The sequence below is a fragment of the Erpetoichthys calabaricus genome, chromosome 11 (genome assembly GCF_900747795.2).
Source record: "Erpetoichthys calabaricus chromosome 11, fErpCal1.3, whole genome shotgun sequence".
NCBI classification, from domain to species: domain Eukaryota; kingdom Metazoa; phylum Chordata; class Cladistia; order Polypteriformes; family Polypteridae; genus Erpetoichthys; species Erpetoichthys calabaricus.
The window spans coordinates 23,038,360-23,063,944 of NC_041404.2; the positions used below are offsets into that span (position 1 = coordinate 23,038,360).

At 36.7% G+C, this 25,585-nt stretch overlaps 1 protein-coding gene across 1 annotated transcript in view; it reads left to right on the plus strand.

The window, feature by feature from the left end:
- Positions 1-25,585, plus strand: part of LOC114660243 (solute carrier family 22 member 4-like) — a 50,847-nt gene that overhangs the window by 20,509 nt on the left and 4,753 nt on the right. Inside the window, exons 5-6 of the mRNA XM_028812802.2 lie at positions 20,913-21,039; positions 25,268-25,368. Coding sequence (XP_028668635.2) covers positions 20,913-21,039; positions 25,268-25,368 — 228 coding nt within the window. The remainder of the gene's footprint in view (positions 1-20,912; positions 21,040-25,267; positions 25,369-25,585) is intronic.

A 25,585-nucleotide genomic window follows, 5' to 3' on the forward strand; every position in this document is an offset into this window, starting at 1 on the left:
ACAAAGTCCATTTCTGCTCAGCGTGAGTTCAGCTGCCCCCCAACACAAAGCGAGTGCAGACACAGACGTCTGATCGCTGCGTGCAGTGCGCAGTGTTGGTCTGAGGTGTTTAAGAATGTAGAAAGTGTTTAAGAGCATAGGAAGTGTTTATAAGAGCATGGGAAAGGTTAACAAGAGAATGAGAAAGGTTTATAAGAGTGTGGGAAGGGTTTATAAAGCCTTAAAATATGTATAAATAATAAAATAAATATAGGTCGCTACTTCGCGGATTTTCACGTATCGCGGGGGGCTCTGGAACGTAACCCCCGCGATAGGTGAGGGATTACTGTATAGCACATTTTCATACAAATTAATGTAGCTCAAAGTGCTTTACATGATGAAAAAAAGAGAAAAAAAGACAAAGTAAGATTTAAAATAAGACAACACTAATTAACATAGAATAAGAGTAAGGTCCGATGGCCAGGGAGGACAGAAAAAACAAAAAAATTCCAGACGGCTGGACAAAAAAAAATAAAATCTGCAGGGTTTCCAGACCATGAGACCGCCCAGCCCCCTCTGGCATAAACTTAAAAATTACCTATGTAATTATATTCTGAAAAATGGTTCCAAAACCATTTGGGAACTATTTCATAAAAATTGAGAAGATGTTGTTAGAGTCTGTGATGGTCATCACATGACTCTGTTAATGTATCCAGCCTTTTTTTTTTTTCTGCTTTTCTTCCCTCCTGCTATTTTATTTCTCGCACCAGAGGACTGTTCAGTGTCATCTTAATTTTTGCCCTCATCTCGTGGCCTCTTTCTTTTTTCTCAATAGCCTCTCTTAGCTCAATCCATGCAAATCTCTGTGCTTCACTCACTCACTCCACCAGTAACATGACTTCTTCCTCTTGTGTTGGGAATGCAGGCAGTTTCTTACCAATCAGGTGGTCTATTCTCTGGAACAACTCTACATCATACTGAGTAACAAAAGTGATTGATTTGCCTGATCTTCCAGCTCTTGCTGTTCGTCCCACACTATGGATATAGTCCCAATGACTCTGACAGGGTCTCCCCTCCATACAAAAATTCCCAGGCAAACCTACTGGTTGCAAACTGGGATCAAGCTGGGGGACCAGCTGTTCAAAATATCCATTTGTCCCTTGTCCATCCATTATCTGTGGAGTGTTTCGTTATAAATAGATTGTTAGTTATTCAAAGAGCAGAGCAGTTTCACAGCTATGCTGCACCCTAAGGTCAGGCTGAAACAGTTCCATAAGTTTATTAGAAGCTAAGTAACTAGTGAGTTGAAAAGTTATAACACCATTGAGACCTTTAGTAAGTAATAGATTGGAAGAAAATAATTCAGAATTTTTGTTTGAGGTTACAAAAGCAATTTTGCTTGCATTGGTGGTGTTTTATGGTCTATGTATGTATTTGTTGTTTCTGTAATAGCCAGCATTATTGTATGAGGGCACGATTTCTTAATTGTGACGGGGGTGCCATCCCCTACACAACTGGTAGGCCACCATTTACAGATCAGGTTATTGATGGATGTAGATGAAATTTATGAGAGTTTTATAAAAGCTGAACAGGAGGGAAAATGGAAGAATGTAAGAGAATGACTTATTGGAATCAGTAGATTATTTAGGTTTTTATCATAGAAAAAAATGTTTTTTTCTTATATTCTGTTGTGGAAGAATTAGTAATGGAAGGAATGGCAGGTTAAAATATAGCTTAAGTGCAGTAGTTTTATTAGAAGCAGGGCTTGGGTTAAAACTGACTGACTTACCATGGTCCAACTTCTGCCTCCCCTCTGTGAGGTGAATTGCATCTACATCTGTGCCCTCAATTCTGGGGTACAGGAATCCTCTGTAACTTCTGATTGAACCGGTATTGTCTTGTTTATCACTTCAGCTGTGTATTACTCTAGAGTAGAGATCTCCCAAGAACCGATACTTTGGTATCGAGTCAATACCAAAATACTGAAAAACATAATAGTACTCCCCCCCCCCCCCCCCCCAATGAAAGTTGGTAGTGCACTCATGCGTGACTGCAAGTAGATAAATTACTCCAGAAGGCACAATAGTACATGGGGGGGGGGGGGGAAACATGAGTAAAAACTACACATGAAAATGGTTCACAGTGCTACAGCACTGCATTAGCAAATCTCGAAAAGACAAAACACAGATTTCACATCTAAAAATTCTTTGTGTTCTATGCAGGAGAATTTCATTACATTATTTCCAGAATCATGTTTATAATTTTTTAAAAAAGGCAAAATACACCAACATAAGCTTTTGATTTTGCCACTTTTACTACATTGCAGAGCTAAAACAGAAATAGATTTGTGTATCCTTAGAAAATGCAGTGAAGTGCCCAATTAGATGGGAGTTGTAACTGTTTAACTTGTAGATGATGAAATTAATCACTTTTTAATACAGTGTCCTACACAATCCCGACAATGGAACAAACGCTTTGCATTCATTCTCTGATTGGAAATCTGGAGATGTCAGTCCAAACATCTATCCATTTTCTAAACAGTTTATACAGTGCAGGATTGTGGGGGAAACCTCACATACAGCCACAATTACACATATAGGACTTTCGGGCATAGGAAGAAACTGAACACCATTGCTAACATCAGTTGCAGCCAGTAAAAATCAAAGTGGCTGCTTGACTTGTGTCCACCAAATATGAAAAAAATTGTTCCATTTGTTATTAGCAAAATATTATTTATTTAGTGCTTCAAAGCACATCACTCTAGTAACATGACACTGCTTTAACAGAAATGCATCACTGAGACACACAGAGATACAGCAATGTAGGCAAAACAGCATACTGAATATGAATCTACAAATGCTAAATTCGTGTCACTTGTTTGGTTTCTGAAGGCAAACGTATGGTTATGAGTACACCCTCTAACATGTCAACGACTATAGAAGGTGCACATGTAGCTTGTCATATATTTGAATGGTATGTTGGTGAACGTAATGCAGTCTCTCAGTTGCAATTAATTGTAAAAACAAAGGCTCTTTTTTACAAGAGGTCTTGAATAGTGAATTATCGTAAAACTGACAAGTCTGATTTCACACAGGAAAACCTTGGAGTTGGAACAAATATGTTAAAAAAAAAAAAAAAAAAAAGAACAGATTTGGACAGTTAAAGCACCAGGAGTTTGTTAAAATAAATTACTCATTAGTAAGTTTTTTTTTGCTAGCTGATGATGCAAATATAAACCGTACAACAGTAAATGCTAAGATACCTGATGGAGTTTATAAGCATGTTTTTATAAAAACAGCTTTCATTTAAGCTTAAATTTAAATTAAATTATCATGAATTGGAATTCACTAATTCAAAAGTAAAAATATAGCAATAGTTGAATTTTTATTTTTAGTATTACCTTTTAAGCAGTGTTTTTCAGTTACTGGAGAGAAAATATCAGAGAATAAATTTAAAATGTGCATATGGTGAGATAGATCTGGTACTTCACAGTGTTGTCATTCTTTACAGTATAAATCTTATGCTGAAACTCCCCCATGATTATAACATTCCCTCAGTTTGTTATGTTGGAGTCCCCATGGCCATCACAAGTTAAATTCAAGCTTTGCATTGTAATTTGATATTTATGAATGCCAATACTAGTTTATTTAAAATGATATCTAGGCAAAGATTCTATTTTAAGTTTCCATCTGCCGTTTTTATTTATATATTTTGTATTCTAGTACAGAAAAAGGCACAATATTGTCCACTTGAACAATGGAGGTACTTTTACAGTAATCCCTCGCTATATCGCGCTTCAACTTTCACGGCTTCACTCTATCGTGGATTTTATATGTAAGCATATTTAAATGTATATCACGGATTTTTTGCTGGTTCGCGGATTTCTGCGGGCAATGGGTCTTTTAATTTCTGGTACATGCTTCCTCAGTTGGTTTGCCCAGTTGATTTCATACAAGGGACGCTATTGGCAGATGGCTGAGAAGCTTCCCAACCAGAGCACGTATTACGTATTAAATAAAACTCCTCAAATATATTGTGAGCACGGGGGCTGTTTGCACCCCTAGAGGACACGGCCGCTGCTCAAAAAACGCTGAAAGATTACCTTCACTGTGCTCCCTTCTTTGCTGGGCTTACATGTGGCTGCTTTGCAAGCGATATGCTTCCAGCATGGTGCTTCCCATACTTAAAAGATCAAACAGCACGTATTGATTTTTGATTGTTTGCTTTCCTCTCTCTCTCTCTCTCTCTCTCTCTCTCTCTCGCTCTGACATTCTCTGCTCCTGACGGGAGGGGGTGTGAGCAGAGGGGCTGTTCGCATACTAGCCTAGAGGATACAGACGCACCTCCAAAAAATGCTGAAAAATGCTTGCTCCCTTCCTTGCAGCTACTTTGTCCGGCGGTGCTTCGCATACTTAAAAGCCAAACAGCCCTATTGATTTTTGACTGTTTGCTTTTCTCTCTCTCTCTCTCTCTGATGCGCACTCCTTTGAAGAGGAAGATATGTTTGCATTCTTTTAATTGTGAGACGGAACTGTCATCTCTGTCTTGTCATGGAGCACAGTTTAAACTTTTGAAAAGGAGACAAATGTTTGTTTGCAGTGTTTGAATAACATTCCTGTCTCTCTACAACCTCCTGTGTTTCTGTGCAAATCTGTGACCCAAGCATGACAATATAAAAATAACCATATAAACATATGGTTTCTACTTCGCGGATTTTCTCCTTTCGCGTGGGGGTCTGGAACGCAACCCCCGCAATGGAGGAGGGATTACTGTACCTTGTTTTTCTCTGTCTCACTCTCTCTCTGTCTCTCTCTCTGACATTCTCTGCTCCTGACGGAGGGGGTGTGAGCAAAGGGGCTGTTCGCACACTGGCCTAGAGGATACGGACGCTCCTCTAAAAAATGCTGAAAGACTACCTTTACATTGTACATCCTTGCAGCTGCTTTTTCTGGCGGTGCTTCGCATACTTAAAAGCCAAACAGCCCTATTGATTTTTTTTGCTTTTTTCTCTCTCTGACATTCTCTGCTCCTGACGCACACTCCTTTGAAGAGGAAGATATGCTTGCATTCTTTTAATTGTGAGACGGAACTGTCATCTCTGTCTTGTCATGGAGGACAGTTTAAACTTTTGAAAAAGAGACAAATGTTTGTTTGCAGTGTTTGAATAAAGTTCCTGTCTCTCTACAACCTCCTGTGTTTCTGTGCAAATCTATGACTCAAGCATGACAATATAAAAATAACCATATATACATATGGTTTCTACTTTGCGGATTTTCACCTTTCGCGGGGGGGTCTGGAACGCAACCCCCGCGATAGAGGAGGGATTACTTTATTGTAAAAAGGTAGCAAAAGAGATTTCTGTTTTTGCTATGGCGTCAAATACATATCGCGAATTGTGAAATTTCACTGGTATTGGTATCAAATATAAAAATTCTGGCATTGTGACATCTCTTCTGCTGAGAACAAAGCATTATCATGTGCTCTATGCCATCCTGTTAAAATCTTTTTAAGAAGACTTGGAGTTTTTGCTTCTAGCTATTTAAGAAATGTATGTAATATAACCTTTTGCAGTAAATCAATGTTATTCATTCAGGAATATCTATTAAAAAAGATGTAAAGCTGTCAAAATATTCACTTAAATCTTCTTCAGGTTTCTGCTTATATTGTTCAAATTTTACTCAGTTAAGTTATACAGGATATTTAGTTTCAGTTTGTTTTACAGCTTGGGTAAATCATGGATTGCTGTTTTATATGCTGGTTTAATCCTTTTTAGTCATATTTTTTGATAGTTTTTATTTTAGTCCAAGTATATTTACTCCGCACACCCTTAAATATGCATGACTCTGCACAATATGTGTCGGTTTTAAAACAACTAATTTCCTGTGTGCTGGACTCATCCTCTCAAACAAAGTCTCCGACATATTTAAAAAGCTGACCTAATTTTAAAATCTATAAGATTATATTACCATATTACCAGGCCTGCCATAGCTTTATTTCTCCATGTAATTAGGATACAAGTCAAAGAGTGTTAGATTGTTTAAAATCAATTCATTTAACACATCTTTGGTTGTGTGTGTTATACTGAAGAAACCCAAAAATTCATCTATCAATCACAATATATTGCCCTTGCAAAGCATCTGCATAGTACAGAAACAGCAACTTGTTCGGTATTACTTATGCTGACATTTTTATCAACTGTCAATCAGAACCAACTGGAGTTTTAACATTTATGTAGAGCGTTGTCCTGTATTTGTTCAGTGAATTTATTATGAAATATGGATGCAGTGGTTAGCATTCTTGGGAGCTACCACACTCTGGTTCCTCCCTTTTTTGTTTAATCTCCCTTTGCTCAATATTCCAAAAAAAATTAATAAATACTTAAGTGTCCATGTGCCCACATACTGGTAAATTCTGTTTATCACAAACTGCAGTTAAAGGATAAATTCCACATATGTTCAACTATATTTCTTCACAAACTTGGTATATATGCATTTGCCACACAAAATTGTTAAGTTAAGCGGTTTCTATAAAAAATAAAAAAACATTTAGCCAGTCCTGGCATTTTATAATAGAACCTTATAGGGCTTGGGATGCTCTGAACACAAAAGCCTAAAAACTTACCGACACCTCTTTGCCAAGACACTAAAGAATGCCCAGATAGCTGACATGGCACCACCCTAGCTGCCATGGTGGCAGCAGCACATCCTGGGCTTTCTGGCACCAGGCTTCCTGCTGACCTGTTGAACCCTACCCCCAACCCTTCCCAGCTGCTGCCTCTTTTCCAGTTCCTTTACAAATGGGTAGGTGGCCCCAGTGTCTTTCACTCTGCTCCTCTTCCACTGACTCAGACCCCAGGGGCTTCATGCATAAGGCCGTGCGTAGAATTCGCACTATAACATGACGTAAGCACAAAAGCGGAAATGTGCTTACGCACAAAAAAATCCAGATGCATAAAATCTGTGCGAACGTCAACTTCCACGTTCTTCCGCTCCATAAATCCTGGTCAGCGTGAAAAGTAACGCACATGCACACGCCTGCTGTCCTGCCCCAAACTCCTCCCAGAATTACGCCTCTTTGAATATGCAAATCAATATAAGTAGCCCTTAAGCTCAGCCTTCTGTGAAAAGGTAATGGCAAAAGCAAGAGGGAAAATAGAAGAATTTCAGCGAATACCAAGTGCAGGCAAGGAAATACTTACTGTTTGTTGGTTTAAACAGTGGTATAAACAACAAAAGGAAATTGATCGAATGACATAGCGTGTCGGAGAAACTCGAAAGCTCACGTTCACACAGTCGCACAGTGCCCGAAATAAAAAAAGAAGTTGTCACATATCAAAGTGAAAAGGCGAGTTGTAGCCCACCATCTGAGTGTCATATGAAAACTTATTAGGGTACAGAGAAAAAAAAAAGGCAGACAGTGGGGGGAAAAGCATGAAATGTCAACTTTATTCTCTAAATTTCTACTTTAATCACGTATTTTTATTTTGTCATTAAAGTAGAACATCATAAACTTCACCTTAAAATCGTTTAATATACTAGTTTCTCAATCCCATCGTAACTAAAGTAGCACGTTAAATGCTTTGTTTTGTATTTGATCTTCTATGTGCTCTGTGTGTGAATCACTACATGCTTCTGGGCTTTCTCTTCCTCTGACAGGACACAGAATCCATTACATTCGTGATATTACAGCTCTCTGAATAATTAAAATACTAAGATGTATACATGATATCATTTTCATGATGATAGGAGTTAAAGCATGTTATTAAACATGGGAACACAGTGGTGCAGTTATTGTTAATGTCTTACGCAAGATGCTTGCTGCGCCATGCGCGATCTTCGATGAAATAATCTACTGCAGCAGTACTGTCTCTTTCAAATGTACTAACCTCCAATTCCTGTCCTTACTTTTCTTTCTCCAAATACCCATTCGCCACATAATCGGCTCTGTAATAGACGTTAAGCCATCTGTAAGCTTAAAACGCTGATTCTTCAAAACTTTTAAGGAACATCGAAATATCTTCGTAGTATGTGTTTAATTATTCTATCCATCTGTCCTTCCAGTGTCGCGTCAGCATCATTAAGAATACAGCGCGAGGCAGGAATAATCCGTGAACTAGCTAGCGCTGCTGCTCAGTGAGTGGCTCACTGGCACATCCCTCCTGTGTCACTGTGGCTGCTGGAAGCTCCTCACTGTCCTTCTTTCCAAGTGTCCCTAGCACATCCCCGAACAACTGATTTCCATCACTTCACAGGTCTATTCCTGTTTCCTATTGGAATTCTTTCCTGAGGTTCCCAATTGTGTAGTCAAAGTGGAGGGAGGATTCCTCCTCAGGGGTATGTGTTGGGGATGTGGTATCCTTGGCTGCACAAAAGTGCTCTGGCTGTACAGCTGCTTGTTATCGGCCACTTCAGGAAGATCACAAGGCCTTGCTGCTCATGGCTAACAGATTGTGAATAGGTTGTTGGTACTGTGCCCTTGACCAGCTCCATGGCCATGATCACAACCATAACCAGCAATCCTTCCTTGATTATTCATTTTAATTTATATTAAAAGAAAACACAATGAAGAATACAACACTGTTGTAAGGGGTAAAAACTAAGGGAAAAATTAATGTGAAAGTAAAGTATAAAATATACAAGCACAGAAAACAAACAAGAATCACAGAGAACAAATACTACTATTTTTAACCCCCACAGAAAAAACACAGTAAACATCCACAAACTTGCAAAAAGTACAAAAAAAAATCTGAATGTTGCTCCAAACAACAACTAAAAACGAAATCGCAATAGCACAGAACAATACCTTTGTCTATCTGCATCTCTCAATCCAGTAACACTATGACTGACTGAGACCCACAGACGGGATCAGCATTATATACTTGGAGGGACTTGGAGGGCTGTCCCATTCAACTCGAACTGTTGCTGTTTTATGATGTCACACTGGCCTCTTTATCTAAACCAGATGCACAGCGAATTTCTAGGAAAACACCCGGAGGACAAGGTCACTGGTGGAAACAACATATTCGCTTTGGTGGATTTCATCAATGCTTGTAACCAATTAAACAAATGCATTTGCACCTTACACTTGTATAAGCTTTGTAAAGAATTAAATGCTATAAAGACATGTAACACTTGTTATACAAACATATACAGTATATAATTTTTAAGGTTGCTATGGCAATTATATTTTTATAGAGTACTCCGCAGGGGATGCCACCAACCCAGTAGAAATAGAAAGCACAACAGCTGAGAAGGAGACCGCAGGTGGAACATGAACTTATGCTGGCACTGGACCAGAGTGCTTGAGTAGGCTGCAGCTGACGGCCTTGCTCATGTGTCAGCTGCCTACAGCCTTTTACAGTGCTTAATAGTGGGGCAGATTTCTGGACAAATAATCACATTATTCTTCTAATCTTTAATCATCATCCTCTTAAGTCATCATTTACACTTTTATTACGTTTCTTAGTCTCTCTGTGATGGAAATTTAAAGTTCTTAACAAAGGAACCATCACTCAGGAGAATTTAGATATTTAAAGATTTTACTCACTTTATGTACAACTTGTGAACACCTCCACTATAACAAGTAAAGATTTCCTGCTTGAGACATGCAACAGTAAAAATTCAGCCAGTATCAGAGCACAGTTCCAGTTATTTATTAACATTGAATGGAGCAGTAAGATTCTCTCTGTTTGTTACATTATTGTATTTTTCTCAAATAAAAATGTATTCAAAAATTAAAAAATGCATTAGATTGAGCAATGGTGCCAGTTCAACTAGCTGACGAACTGGGAGAATGAAAGGTGCAAATGGCTGCAAGTGATGTATGATGATGCTTTGAATTAACTGTTTTAGGCATTGTTTTGGGCATTGTAACACTAAAACAATCTATTGAACACATAAATGAGTCAAATTTTCCCTCACCAACCCAATGGCATGGATTTTATATCCATTAATGGATGGATGAAACATTAATAATGTACAATTGCACGGAACATGCAAATCACACACACTGTGTTATTTAAATGCAGATCTCTGAAGCTGCGCAGCAGTGGCACGAACAACTGCACAACCAAGTTTTTGCAGGACAGCAAGAGGTTGTTAAACAAACAACAGTATTTCCCCTACATTCCTTTTCTTTTCTGTGTTAGGATTCTGTGCTTCTTTAAAAGAATGGCATTGTTCCAAGAGACCTTTTCTGGGTAACGTGCCCTTCTTTTGGCTTCTTTTCCACAAAGTGGAAGGAGCAAATGCACACCATCTAATGTGGCTTTTCCAAAGTTGGCACCTTCAGCCAAAAATGGAGGCCTTCCTAATGTTTTAATGCTGGGTGCACAGAAGAAGGGTGCTCTGCAATCAAATTCTGTTGCCTTATGCAAGATGTGTTGGTGATTGTGATGTCGTTTCTCTCTGTCTCACAAGCTGATAACACCATGACTGACTAAAACCCACAGAGTGTGTAATTGGCAGGATCATTGTTATATACTTGGAGGGCTGTCCCATCCAACTCTAAATGCTGCTGTTTTATGATGTCACACTGGCCTCTTCATCTAAACCAGACACACAGTGAATTTCCAGTAAAATATTCAGCAGACAACGTTACTGGTGGACACAGCATATTTGCTTTGGCGAATTTTACCAGTCAACAGTAGTAACCAATTAAACAAATGCATTTGCACCTTACATGTGTGTAAGCTCTGTAAAGAATTAAATGTTATAAATACAGAGAATACTTGTTATACAAACACGTATAATTTTTAAAGTTTCTATGGCAATTATGTTTTACCTGTATCAGGCAGTATACTCTGTATTCAATTATACTGACACTGAACCAGTGCGTTGGGGTAGAGTGCTTGTGTAGACTGCAGCTGACGCCTTGCTTGTGTATCAGCTGCCTAGAGCCTTTTACAGTGCTTGATAGTGGGGCAGATTTCTGGACAAACAATGACCTTATTCTTCTAATCTCTCATCGTCATTCTCAAAATCATCATTTGTGGTTTTATTATGATTTTTACTACCCTTTCTGTGATGGAAATTAATGTATAAGGTGGTCCAGATCTAATTATGTAATTTTCATTATGCTATAACTTATTACGTAGAGAATTCACAGCACCTGCCCTGCACATAGAGAATTCATGTATAGTACTTAACAAAGAAGCCATCACTCAGGAGAATTTAATCATATGGCCACAGAGTGTCCCATAGTGGCATTTCAGGTTGCTCTCCCAGTAGCCAGGACGTTTTAAGATTGTACTCACCTTATGTACAACCTCTGACCTATACAGTACCTCCATTATAACAAGTAATGATTTCCTGCTTGAGACATGCAGTAAAACATTAAAAATATAGCCAGTATCCGAGCACAGTTCCAGTTATTTATTAAACCTGTATGCAACATTTTAAAGAAACTGGAAAATTACGACAGCCTTGATCAAGTAGGGAAATGCAGCCAAGCCAGCCAACTAAAGACCCATGCATATATATCATTTCACCAAACCATTAGTGTAACATCTGTTGACATAACAAACATATTAAACCTCAAATGTGACAAATATGATGTATAGACTCTGTTTTAGTTCCCTTTTTAAGTGGGCAAGTGTTGCATATTTGCACTGAATAGGTTTTTACTTTTATTTTGTCCGTTTTATATCAGTTACATGTTGTCACTTCTAAGAATTAGAAACAAAAGTGTAGTGTAAACACAGGCATGATTAGTGTTTTGAGTGGAACCAAATTACTGGTGGCATTCCATTTATGGCAATGAAGTAACAATCGATTGAAGAGCTCGGGAAGTGGGAGAGGGGTGATTACAGGGAGCTCCATGTTGGTATGCTAAAGAAAAGTACCAGTACTCTAGATAGAATAGAAACGTTTATGCCCCAGCCTAGGTCTACTACTGGGGCAGGTCCGCAGATTATTTCTAGTCAGTAATGATCTTGGGAACTCATCAAGCCATCCTTTTAAAACTCTCTCTAGCAGTCCCAGGTATCCATGCAATCTAGGAAACCATGTCTCCATTAATGGGCTATGCTATTCCCTGGATACTTAGTGCCCAACTGTCCTCCATTCATATTTATTTACCACAAGTGATTAACTCCTGAGCACCATCCATTTTGGTATGGTTTACTGTCCCCTGTTGGTGGTGCCACTGGCAGTGCATTTACCATCATATGATTATATGTCCTTTATTATAGTAATTTGAAGTCCCTATTGGACACTCCAGCACAGTCCTTAATATGCATTTTTCAGAAATTACTACAAATCCAGGAAATTCATAAATAATGGAAACTTTCAGATATTGTTCCATTATATATAAAAATGATGATCAGGCTGATTCAAGAAAGTGTATCACATGTAAATGATTTTAAGCAATTATTAAAGAAAAGAAAGATCGAGCATCATCTATCAACTATGGGCATATTTGTGAATAGTCAATATGAGTTAAGATGAGGAAGATCAAATGTAATTTTTAAATATGCTACAGGTCTATTGGGAAACAACAGTTCTGGGGTGCTTTTGTGAGGGACTAATGATCAACTAAAAAAAGTTTCGGTTTGAGGTCTGCTGTGGAAGGGGTGCAAAACTGGCTGAAACACAGAAAGCAAGGAGTTACTGTGCTAAACTCTTTTTCCAAATGTGGCTATGTTAAAAGCGGTATTATTCTATCCTCCCTCAAAGCTTTAAATATACTAATGTCTCTGCACGCCTCAGCCATTAGACTGCCACTATAAATTGGTTAGGCAAATAAAAATGATACTTAAGAAGCCTCTCATGTTTAAAGCATCCTGAAATCTGAAAAAACAGTATTAATATTTTTGTTATTCATAAGTGTACAACAAAATAGATTTCAGTTCTAGGCTGAGATTTGCAAGATATATTGCAACTCTTAATGGATGTCATGTAAGAATAACTTGCATGCTGCTTAGAATTAAAGAGATGATTGTAACTGGTCAGAATAATGCACTGTATATATTGTAAGCTCTGGTTCATCGCCACAAGATGGTGCTGCCATCTACTTCCAAATGTGCCACTTTTTTTTTCCTTAAATATGCATACAATCTGTTCTCTGAGGAAGTTGCCTTTTAGTTTATAGAACACCTGTCATGGCTAACATGATCTCAGGATGTTATTCAAAATATAATAACACTTTCTAAAGCCTTACTACAAAATACGAAGTGTACTGTAGAAATATCAAGAAGTATTCTTCATTCATTAACAAATGTTCTTATTTGTGTATTGCTATGCTTGAAGTTGGGGGTAGCCCATTATTCCACTCATACAAGATTTCTTATCACACTAATAATTTTGGCAGTTTTAATAATCTGATTAGCTAAACAGATATTCCATTTTAACAAATAGAAGTGTATTTCCACATTTCATTGTACCAACTAGGGATGCAATCCCCTTTTATTGATTAATAATAGTTATACAGTAAAAGCAGTAATTCTGTTTTTTATAATATGAAGCACACAAAAATATTTTGTTTTCTGAAAGCTATCAAGTGTACCTAAAAATGTGACAGGGACATGATGGAGAAAAACTACTTGAACTTAAATCTCTCAGCACTGCTCTATGAGCATGCTTTGCTCAACTGTCTCAGAGCAAGGATAGCCTCTACAGGCACAAAATAAAACAAAAACCTTACCATGAAGAAAAACTAAGTCATTAATACAAAAGGTATTGATTTGAAAACAGTTTATGGCTCTTCTAAAAATATCTAAAAGCAAATTACAAAACTGTGTACCTCTTCTGGTTTTATTTGATAACAATAAATAAAGATTATACATAAGTATCTGTACTTCCCAATTAGTGTAATACTGCAATGGTAATATCTTAGCAGCATCTAATAGGCTGAAAGGATAGTATAAATGTACAGTAAAGAGCAAAAGCACAAACACAAAACAAAGATAGTTTTAATATTAAGTGAAGACGTATCACACTTTTTAACATTCCTGAAAAGTATTATTTTGTTTAGGAATAGGAGGATATCAACATTAACACATTGCTGAGACCATGAACTCTAAGGTAAGAAGCTGAGAAAAGCTGTTTACACAGGACTGATGTTCTAAGCATCCTTAGGTGGTATCTGTGTTGCTTACCCATAATTAAGATACTGTATATGTTAGATTGCAGTGCATGAGTGAAATGTGTTGTCATGCCCCAGTTCATAAGGTGGGTGAATTTTTGATTACCCAGCAATAGTTAGCTTGTGGGCAAGGTTGCCAGGTATATGTTTGATTGGACATTTTTGTCTCTATAGTACCACTGATTTTCTTTTTCATTGTTCATCTATGTAGTGGCACAGTATTGTGATACAACTTTAGATATAATGTTATACTCGTACACTGGTTCAGGATTACTGATTAGCTGCCAAAAGCTTTTCTTGTCAAACAAATGACTGGCAAAATGTCTTCTTTTATCATTATACATACCAACTGTGTTATATCCTTTGAGCACTGGTCATCATGTTTTCATATTTTTTGTCAACAATTTTGTATTATTTTTAAAGACAAAAGAGAAAAGGGGGGCAAAAAGATAAATGTTCAATATCAAAAAATTGTTTTGTATGTAGTAAACACTGTTGATATACTGTAGTTTAGCACAGTATTACTGTACACAGTTTGGAACAAACTTTGTAACCATTTTGTTGGAAACACTCCCAAGCCAATCGCCATTTAGCATGCTTAATTGCACTGTAGACATCTGCTCTACTTCCAGATGTAAAACAATAAGGTTTGTTGCTTAAGTATTGCCTTGATGTGCCCATGTAAATGAACAGTCTGTCTCAAAATGAGTCTTGATTAGGTGCTACAAGCAAATAAATAAATATTAACGAAAAATTTGAATTATTGGAATATTGGAAATTAGTTTAAACTTTAAAGATAAGCTAATAATCAACTGCTAATCATTCACATCCCTAACATTCCAGGAAATCTGTACATAAATATTTATGCTGCTATTGGTTCAGGGATGTCGAACTCCGGGCCTGGAGGGCCGCAGTGGCTACAGGTTTTCATTCTAACCCTTTTCCTAAACAGTGAGTAGTTTTCACTGCTAATTAACTCCTTTTCCCTTCATTTCAATAGCCCTGTTTTTAAGGATTCAGTCTTCTGAATTGATTTGTTTCTTCATTAAATGGCAGCCAAACAGAAATGAGACATGAAACGAGCCAACAGATGACCAGCTAAACTGGGATTTCAAACTCCAACCAATTTCACTCCAACCAGTCTCTTAATGAGAAGCTGATTCTTGCTGTTACGTAAGCCCGTTATTTAATTCAATGGCTTGTTGCTGCTCTCATTCTTTCACAGCAGACATTTCCAAATCTGTTGATTTTTCAGTTTTTTCTGTCATATGGTGGCTTGTTTGATGTCTCATTATTGTTTGGCTACTAATTAAGGAAAAAGAGACAATCAAGGGGCCTGAGTCAAGTTCATTAAAACTAAAGCAAAAGAAATTACTTAGCAGTAAAAACGGCTCACTAATGAAGAAACTGGTTAGAATAAAAACATGCAGCCACTGCGGCCCTCGAGGACCGGAGTTCGACACCTGTGGTTCAGGCCCTTTTGGAACTCTCCTTAGAGGGCTAGATCAGTTGGATGTGCTGCATGAGAAACACTGGACAAAAGTGTGGAGAACAAAAATGCATAAGGGGGAAAAATGCAGATTAACAAAGGATAGGTGTTTGTGATTGTGGTCTTTTTGTTTTAATTTCATCATGTGGTAACATTCTTAGTCGACAGTTGGTCTCTGTGCTGTAGTGGTTAAGGCTTTGGATCTCAAACCCTGAGGTTGTAGGTTCAAATCCCACTACTGACCCATTATGACCATGAGCAAGTCACTTGACCTGCCTGTGCTCCAACTGGAAAACCAAAAAGAAATGTAACCAATTTTATCTTAAATGTTGAAAGCTGCTTTTGATAAAGGCATCAGCCAAATAAGTAAATGTAACACATGATATATTCTAGCCAGTGACTTTGTCCTTTATTGCTGTGCCTACAAATTACCTTCTTGTTAGGCACTCATTTAGCTTTGCCTTTAAAAAGGCTGAATGAAGTGTAAACATATTGATTTTCCATGTTAACATAGAAGGAAGAGTTACAAGTAACTATGCAATAAGCAGCAGAGTTATGTTTAAGTATGTTGTTGTGAATCATGCTTTGTTCAGAGTTGCTGCTGGGACTTTTTTGTTCTTTTATTGTTATTTTGTTTTAAACTGAGATTCATTTCATCCGTTAAATTAAACTTTGACTGCAGCAACTGTTATCTTTCAGTGCGATTTTTAATTGTATTCTCTATGGGTGATTACACTTTAACTATTGGAATAATATTTGTTGGTTTTAATAACTTGTTTTGATTGCATTCTTAGATACATTCCTCCAATTTAAGAGATTTTGCTGAAGGAGTGCACTTTTTAAGCTCTGCAACAAATACATGGAATGATACCTATAAAAATAAAATTTCTGTTTTTTATAGGTCCATCCATTATCCAACCCGCTATATCCAAACTACAGGGGGGGGGGGGGGGGGGTCTGCTGGAGCCAATCCCAGTCAACACAGGGTGCAAGGCAGGAAACTGAAAAAATGCATTCTTGCACCATCATAAAATTGTGCTGCACACGGTTGCAGTCAGTTGAATGGCAGCACAGTGTTATGTTTAAGAAGCCCTTTCTCCTCATTTCAAAAATGCTTAATAGGGTTGAGATCTTGGGACTATGCAGGCCACTGAAGTTATGAAAATTGTCACATTTCTAGAACCATTTGGTGACTATACATGCCTTATGACATTGAATGTTATCATATTGGAAGTGTCCATCTGAGTTAAGAAAAACCGTAATCATGAAGGGATAAACTTGGTTGGCAAGGATGTTCAAGTGCACTGTGCCATTCTGATGTTCTTCAGTGGATATTGTGGCCCTAATGTGTGCCAAGTGAACAGTATCCACATCATCACCATGCCATCACTGTTAAAGCCAAACACAATGGACTCCATAGACCCATGTTTTTACATCAATTTTTGATTCTTCCACAAGCATGATGCAAAAGGTAATTGGATTAATCTGACCCAGCATCTTTTTACACTCCTGAATGGCCCACTTTTGTTGCTTCTGTACCCACAGGGGACACACATTAGCCTCCAATATAGGTGTTTTAGCTAGTGATACACCTAAATGAAAATTTTTGGCTGAAACCTAAACCAAAATTCAGAAAATAAAGTTATTAATGCCAAAACCAGGTGCCTTTTTTCAAATTTATGTTTTGCCCATTTGTTTTTGTGCCTTTGCATAAAGCCAAAATTTACATCACTTTCAATTTTCATTCATGCCTTTTAGTTAAAATTGAACTATGAAACTACAAGTTAATGAAAAATACTTTTATTTTTGAAGGCATTCCTTTCAAAGAGGATATTTAAAAACTAAACTAAATAAGTAAATAAATAAAAACAAAATATCTCTCTCTATTATAATAAATAATTTGCAACGAGACGTAATCTGGAAGAGAGACAATTTCACTTCCCGCAACACGGTCAAGTCATGTCATACTGACATCCGTTGGAAGCATATTCCAGTGAGATGGTGACCTATGCAAGAAAAGTAAAAATCAGCCCGGAACAAGTGGAACTGAAAACCTTTCAGGTCTAAACGGGCTCAGAAATAAAAAAAGGCAGGTCCAAACATACACATGCAGAGCAGGTTAGATTATGGCAACAGTGGAATTCGAATTCAAAACGAACCTTGGCGCGATACACACGCAGAGCAAGTTAAAAATATGACAGTACTACAATTTGAAGGTGTCAAACAGAGAGTACAGATCGCATTTGTGCAAACAAACGGAAATTATTACTTGGTGAAATAACGAGGGTCAGAAATAAAAGACAAAGGCACGTTCAAACATACACATGCAGAGCAGGTTACAGATTATGACAGCAGGGGAATTCGAAAGGCTCAAAAATAACCTTGGCGCGATACACACGCAGAGCAAGTTAAAAAAAATATGACGGTACTACAATTCGAAGGTGTCAAATAATAGAGAGTACAGATCGCATTCGCGCAAACAAACCGAAATTATTACTAGGTGAAATAACGGAACAGCAAAAAGAGATCGAATATATGGACATAGGTGATATGTCGGAAGTATGTAGATATTGTAATGCTGTATAGTTTAGGTTGGAGAATTGTACATCGTCTAATTCGCATTGCCATCAGAGAAAAGTACCATATGCTATGAGAATCTGTGTTCCCGCAACAATTACAGCTACGACAAGTTTAATTTCGAAAAAAACACAATTTGGTCAGGTGTATATTTATGATCATGGAGGAGCAGATGCAACATAGAATCGAAGAAGTTAAACGATCTGACATAATAGAAATTATACTGCCAATAATGGATACACATTCATACGCCGAAAAGTATCGCACTTTACATGAAAGTTATCAACAAAACACGGACAAGGAAATTATCTTGGATGTCTATATGAATCTGAAAGATCACAGTCGCATTTATAATAAACCCACATGTGAGGAATTGTCAGCAATAATACTTTCGAAAAACAGAGATATCAAAGACAGAGTAGATATTCGTGTATATCCAAAGGCAAAGCATGATTCGTCATGTATGTCAAATACATCACCACATGCCGACCCTGTACTCTTTCCTTTGCTTTTCCCAGATGGCAAAACAGGATGGTCGTACAATATGAAACAAACTCATTCAGAAAAACGAATAACACCCACACAATATTTCGGGTAAAAGTCGCACCTTTATTAAATCGAATCACGCTAAACTCGGAATGGAACATATGCAAGGTCTCATTGATCACGTTCACAATTCAAATATCAGTAGGTCAGACAAATTCAAAATCGGTAAAGCAGTAATATAATAAAGCATCATCATATTAAGGTAGTCCCAAGAGCATTGCAACAGTTATATCATGATGCAACCACAACTATTGGTCGGCCAGCTTCTTTTATTACAATGATGTGCAATCCACAATGGCCAGAAATCTGCAGCTTCTTGAGAACAATGCCACCTGCTACATCGGCTCTGGATATTCCCACTTTCGCAATTGTTTTATCAGAAAGTCTCATTTTTATTGAATGAACTCAAAATGGGAATATGCCATTCTTATTAAACCATTTACAGTTTTCCCGTGAGAATTGCTTTTGCAATGACAATTAAATCACAAGGACAAACATTTGAAAAAGTCGGTTTATTTATAAGAGACAAAGAAATAATATTCACTCTCGGCCAGTTATACGTTGCATTATCACGCTGTAAGACCAAACAAGGAATCAAAATTCAATGCTAAATTTTATTTCCACAGGACTAAACCCAGGGGTTGGTGAGCGAAAAGAGCAGGGGGCGGAGCCCCCTAGTTTTTGTTAATAATGATGATTTATAGTATGAGACCACTTTTCCTTCATTCTGACAAATAGGGAAAAAAATAGCTTAAACTGTAATAAGAAGGTGTGTGAACATGTGCTAACAGCTTGACAGACTCACTTTGACTAGAATGACTGTGGTTTTACACTTTGTAGCTTGTAAATTTGAAGATCTTGCACCAAGCAAATAATTGTAAGCTTAAAATAATTTGTGGGTTTTTAAAATTGAGCATAATATGAACTGAATCCAAATAATCCATATGTTTTTTAAATTCAACTTGTTTTAACAGTTTTGCTTTGAGTTCTAATTGAAATTGTCCTTCTCCCATACTTTGCAACACCTTTACAAAAGCAAAAGCAATTGGACGGTCTCTGGCAGTATGTCATTAGTACTAGTGTTTTGTCTTGTTAACAAATCTGTATAATCATCTAAAGATGGCATCCATACCCCATGAGGTGACCTATCACTCAAGCCCTATAAAATAGCAGGAACTGTTTGAAACTGTCATCCTGGGATTAATAAAGTATCTCTATCCATCCATCCATCCATAACAGGAGAACAATAGTAACAACGTCATATATTTGACCAAAAACTTATTTGTACTCGTTTAGCTGAATACTGAATGTGGTATTGTTTTGCTGTTATTGGCTGAATATTTTCAGGGTCTGAAAAATTTGGTTCATGTCTAGTTGCATCCTTTTTTTGGACATAGTCTAATAAGTGACATTCTTCACAGTAGTGTTGAATACAGATGTGATTTTCCTGGTTGTAGTCCATCTTTTTTCTTGTACTTCACCATTTTTTTAGCCCCTCTCATCCAAAAGCTGTTTTCATCTACAGATCAGCAATCGTGTAGTTGTTTGCTTTTAACACCACTCTTAGTAAACCTTTGAAACTTCTCTATGAACAAATCCCATGATGACAGAAGTTTGCCAGATACTAGAATTGAGTTACCTTGTACCCACTTTCATGCCATGTTCAGTGTTAATACGGTCCCTTATTTTGCCAATTCTCATGCTTAATATAATGCTAACTAATGCTAGAAATGCTGGTCTGCCAAACCTATTCCATACATTCCTATCATATGATGTATGACATACTAGAATGTAGAATTTGTGTGAAGGTGGAGGGTGTAACTAAAAAGCTGTCAACTCTGTATGTAATATTCCTAAAAGGTTACTTGGCAGTTAGTGGTGTGATGCCTAGCATATGTTGTATAAAGAATAAATTTATTTTAAGTTAACTTAGAATATGCAATTAGCTTCCAGAAAAGTATATTAAATATGAATTATACATGAAAATATTTTTATTCATGATCTCTAAAAGAATAAGGTCTGTTTTGTAAAGCGGTACTTACAACTCTGTCAGACACTGGGTGACATTGTCCGTTATAACATTTATAGATACTGTACTTGGCAAGAAATTCAAATTTCATACATTGAAAGAAAGAGTATAGTGAGTTAAATATACATTGTTTTTTGTATATTTGGGTTTGGGTTCCATGGATTTCAGTGATGTTCCTGTTTGTGTTCTAACAGATAATTTGTGATACAGGTTCGTCCCTGAATCTCCACGGTGGCTGTTGAGCCAAGGAAGAAGAGAGGATGCAGAATCAATACTGATAAAGGCTGCAAAAAAAAATGGGATTTGCCCACCAACCCCAATATTTGAGTCCACAGAGGTACTGCATCACACTTTGATTTTTCTGTGTATTCCTCCTAAGCAACAACTTAACATTTTTTAATAACAGTAACAAAACACTATATCCGGATATTTTATGTTGTTCACTATTTGTGAAATTTGTTGTACAATTCTCTATAGCAGTGCTTAGTTATTACATGAATCCATGAATGTTTTCCTATTGTTTCTAAAAAATTTAATTTCAGTATTGATCAATTTCTCAGTGGTATAATAGAGTTAATTGTTTTGCAATGACTATGAGCTGGCAGAAAAAAGAAAGAGGAGGATAAAGGCAAAGTCAAGGTCAAAAAACAAACATAGGTCAAAGGCAAAAAGGACACTCGAAATAGACAACTAAAGCCCAAAATGTTTCCTGAAAATTAAAGTCAAAGTCACACAAAGTTCTGATATTCTGAAAAGATTAAAATATTAATAAACGTTTTTGCACACAAATCCAAAATTTTAGGCACTGCTGCTAAATACAGTACCCTTTCGTGACAACATCACTTAATGCAGCTTCTGGGGGCCACATGGTACCAACGGAGCAGATGAGTGACTGGACATCCTTTGCAAGAATGTTCTGAAACTGAACAGAATTCATGGTTCCTTCCATTATGGCAAGTTGTCCTGGTCCTGAGACAGCATCACATTACCACCATTACCTTATGTTTTACTGTTGGTAGATACTTCTACTGTGGAATGCTACTTTAACTTTTATACCAGACATAATAGAACCCATGTCATCCAAAAACCCCTATGTTTGTCTCATCAGTTTATAGAACTTTCCCCCAAAGGGTTTGGGATCATCCAGACAGCAATGAAAATAGTCAAATGCCTTAAAATGAAAAAGCTCTGTTCTTTCAAACACAAGGGCAGGGGTAAAAATTGCTCCTAACATTAACAGCAAAATGAATAATAAAAGGTACAGTATGTCCATCATTATTGTACCAAAGTACAACTTTGACACTACAATTCCATGTAATATTATGTTTTTTTTAGCTTGCCCTATTCTGCTCTTACACGCTGACTTTGTAAACTCTCATTTTTGATAGCCTTTGTGTAACTGGTTACAAACCTGATGCAAACACAAATGATAGTATACCTCCTCCAAAACAAGAGCCCATAACTATCATAGGTCGATCTAGCAGAGTGTTTTTCAAAGTGGAGTCCATAATACATGTCAAGGGAGTTAAAAAAAATTACTGGTGAGTTTTGTGAATGCTTCAGTGATAACATATCCCACAAACACTGTTTTCTGACAACCAATTAAAACCCAACAAGCTGTCACCCTGTGCTCCTCTGCCCTGCACAGCATTGTTTAAAGGAGTATACCGTAAACTAGAAGACTGACCTTTTAACACATGCTAAGACCCCTTTCACCAAACGTGAGCAAAAGCACACACGCTTACGTTTGTGCCAGTCACTCCCATAATGTTCCGAGCCAATAAAAACATTGGGAATCCTTGCATCACTCATTTTTTATATACTACTGTCAATCACTCATTACTCTGTTTTATTCAGTCACACTAAAGCTAGTTAGCTAATTTGGGAGACAAAAAATCTAGATTCTTGGGTCAACTGTACAAACCATCAAGTGAAAATAAGCCAACTTTATCTAATAAAGGAAAATCTGATAACAATTATATAGAATTTGGCTTTGTAAGCCCTCATTCTTGGCACAAAACAGGGATTTGTTTGTTGTGGAGGGTGGTATCAGAATCTGCCGGTCATCCATCACTCCCAGAATTGAGAAACTATGCAGTCAGAGACATACATACCCATCTCACATACATACACAGATGTGGTCTAGTGCAGTTATAAATCTAAACAATCTGAAAAGGTATTTTACTTTCAAGAATTATATGCATTTTGTGATAATAAAATGATTATTTGGTGTTTCCTTATAGTGGGGGTCTGTAGTTTTTTTTCCCTCCCTTTTAAGGGGTCCTTGGGCTGAAAAAGTCTGAGAACCTGTGATCTAGCAGTCATTGAAAAAGAAAAGTTATATTGGATTGAAATAGAAATTTGTGCTTATAAAATACCTGAAGTAATTGCAAGGTTTAACGAGTTTGCCCCTCATAGTAGCTACAGTGCTGCTGGTGATTTCTTGAAGGACAGAGAAAACTAAAAAAAAAAAAACAAAAAAAAAAAAACGGGTGTCTTTAGGTATGGCACAAATTGACCAAGCCTCAAAAGTCTGCATACAGTGAGTGACGGTTAATCACTATTTCCTTGAAATTCACTGTCCAACTTTCTTGCACATGGTAACTGTAGTAGTATTTTGTGAGCTTTGCTGTGTGTGGGCATATGGCAAAGATTTCTGGTGAATTATTCATCAAAGTTCTTACTTGTTGTTCATTAAACATGGTGGCACACTGTGAATATTTACCATGTGCCCAGTCACAAAAAAGCATGCTTCCTTCACCATTTTTGCACACAGACATGTGGGGTCATTCCCAGCACTGTTCTTCATTACCCCTAATTCTATTAATAAGCTATACACTATTTTACTGGCAGTATATGCAAATACTGTATCAAACAGCTCAAACAGGGCTGGATTAGCTTCAGGTTTTCATTTTAGCCACATTCTTAATTTGTAACTAATTACCAGTGCTAGTGAAACATACTTTTGTGCCTTCATTTAAATGGCTTGCTTTTTTAAGGTTCATAATCCTTACTTCTTAATTTCTTGACCAGCAGCCAAACAAGAAAGAGATGCAAACTGGAATATTATTTGTATTATTGCTTTTCTTGACACCCACAGTCTAAACTGGGATGAAAACATAACTGCTGTTCACTAAAGCTTGGCAGCACATGTTTTTTCTTCATCAATTTAAAAAGTTTAATCTGTCACAGTCCGTGCTGGTACATTTTTAGAGCAGTTATTGAAGGCATCCTCACTTTCTCTATAGCATTTTGGTATGGAAATGCATCTGCTCACTCAAAACAAAAACTTCAGCAAGTTATTTGGACAGTAGAAATGATTGTAGGCCTGAAAGTGGACTCCATTGAAGTCCTGCATACATCATGGGTGAGGACACATGCCAGAAATATAATCAAAGACTACGCTTACCCAAGCAATCATCTTTCAGTTATTATTCTCGAGGAAAAGTTACTGTTCTCTAAAGGCAAGACTAAGTAGACAGATAAACATTTTCAGTACTACTATAGTACTAAACTATTGCTAATTCACATCCTTTTCTTGATTTCTAAACTCCTCCATGCATTCAAAATTATGTTTATTTTATAATGAAATACTCAATATTTTACTAGGCAGGAATATAATTCTGCATTACTATATTGTTTTACTTATATTGTGTTTTGTGCAATATATTTTTCACTACTACTGTTAAGAACTTGATGGTGACATTTATTTTATATTGTGTTGTTTAATTATATTTACCTTGTTATGTGTGTAGATGGAATGCCAAAAGAATTTCCTAGAAAGTGTGTTGCCTGGAAATAAAGTTAAAGTTAATACTTTTAGCACCTTATATGCTGTATAAATGATAAAGAAAATTAACAGTGTGTTATGAAAAAAATGAGAAATATTATACATTGAAACACAGTGAAATATAATAGGGTATATGCAGTATAAACACAGTTTCAAGTTAGAAGTCAATTTTTAAATTGATCCCTGTATTTTTCTGAACAATTCCTTTCAGTACAGTGTCACAGCACACTGTCTTAGAAAAATGGTATGTAGGGCAGAGATCAAGTCTGCAAGAGACTATTTACGTTTGCCTGCCATCCTATCCACATACTGTATCTTTGGAAGTGTCTCTGTGCATTTACTTTTTAAATATTTTAAACAATAGAAAACTATTTACTCAGGTCCTGTTTTGCACAGAATCACCATCACTAAGATTTCTTGCATTTCAGAAAGTATTTAGTAGTTAGTAAACACTTACTATAGTAGTTGGAAGATATTCAGGAATCAACAAATTACTTAAAAACAAAAAACTAGAAATTTACTATTAAGTGGGTAGATTCACACTGCTGGGTATTATGAAGATAGTGTCTAGTTCTGTTCTTCTCTTCAAAAGCTTTGTATTTGCACCTTATACTCGGTTTTCACTGATCAGCATACTACATGCATGTTTAAATGCGCAAATGAACAAGAACAGACAAGTCATAAAATTATTATACTGGATCTAAGTATAGTTTAAACAGTATTGAACAGTTGTGTTATTAAGTTACAATCTAAAAGTTTGTTGTTTATTTTTAAGTTTCAAGATGGTTTACATGAGGATACACATTTCCACAGTATACTGGATCTTATAAGGACTTCAAATATTCGTTCTATTACCCTTGTGTTTTTATATATTTGGTAAGTACATTTTTAAAAATAATGCTATTATAAATAAGGGCTAATTTCATATTTTTATAAAATATATTCCATATTTAATTCATGTTAAAACCTGAAATGGCACATCTATATGGTTTGTTTTGGAAAAATTTTAATGTACATTACCTTTCTAGTTTTCTTCTTAGCCAAAATGCTTTTTTTGTTGCTTTAATTTTAGTAGCAGGCAATGTTAGTTAGT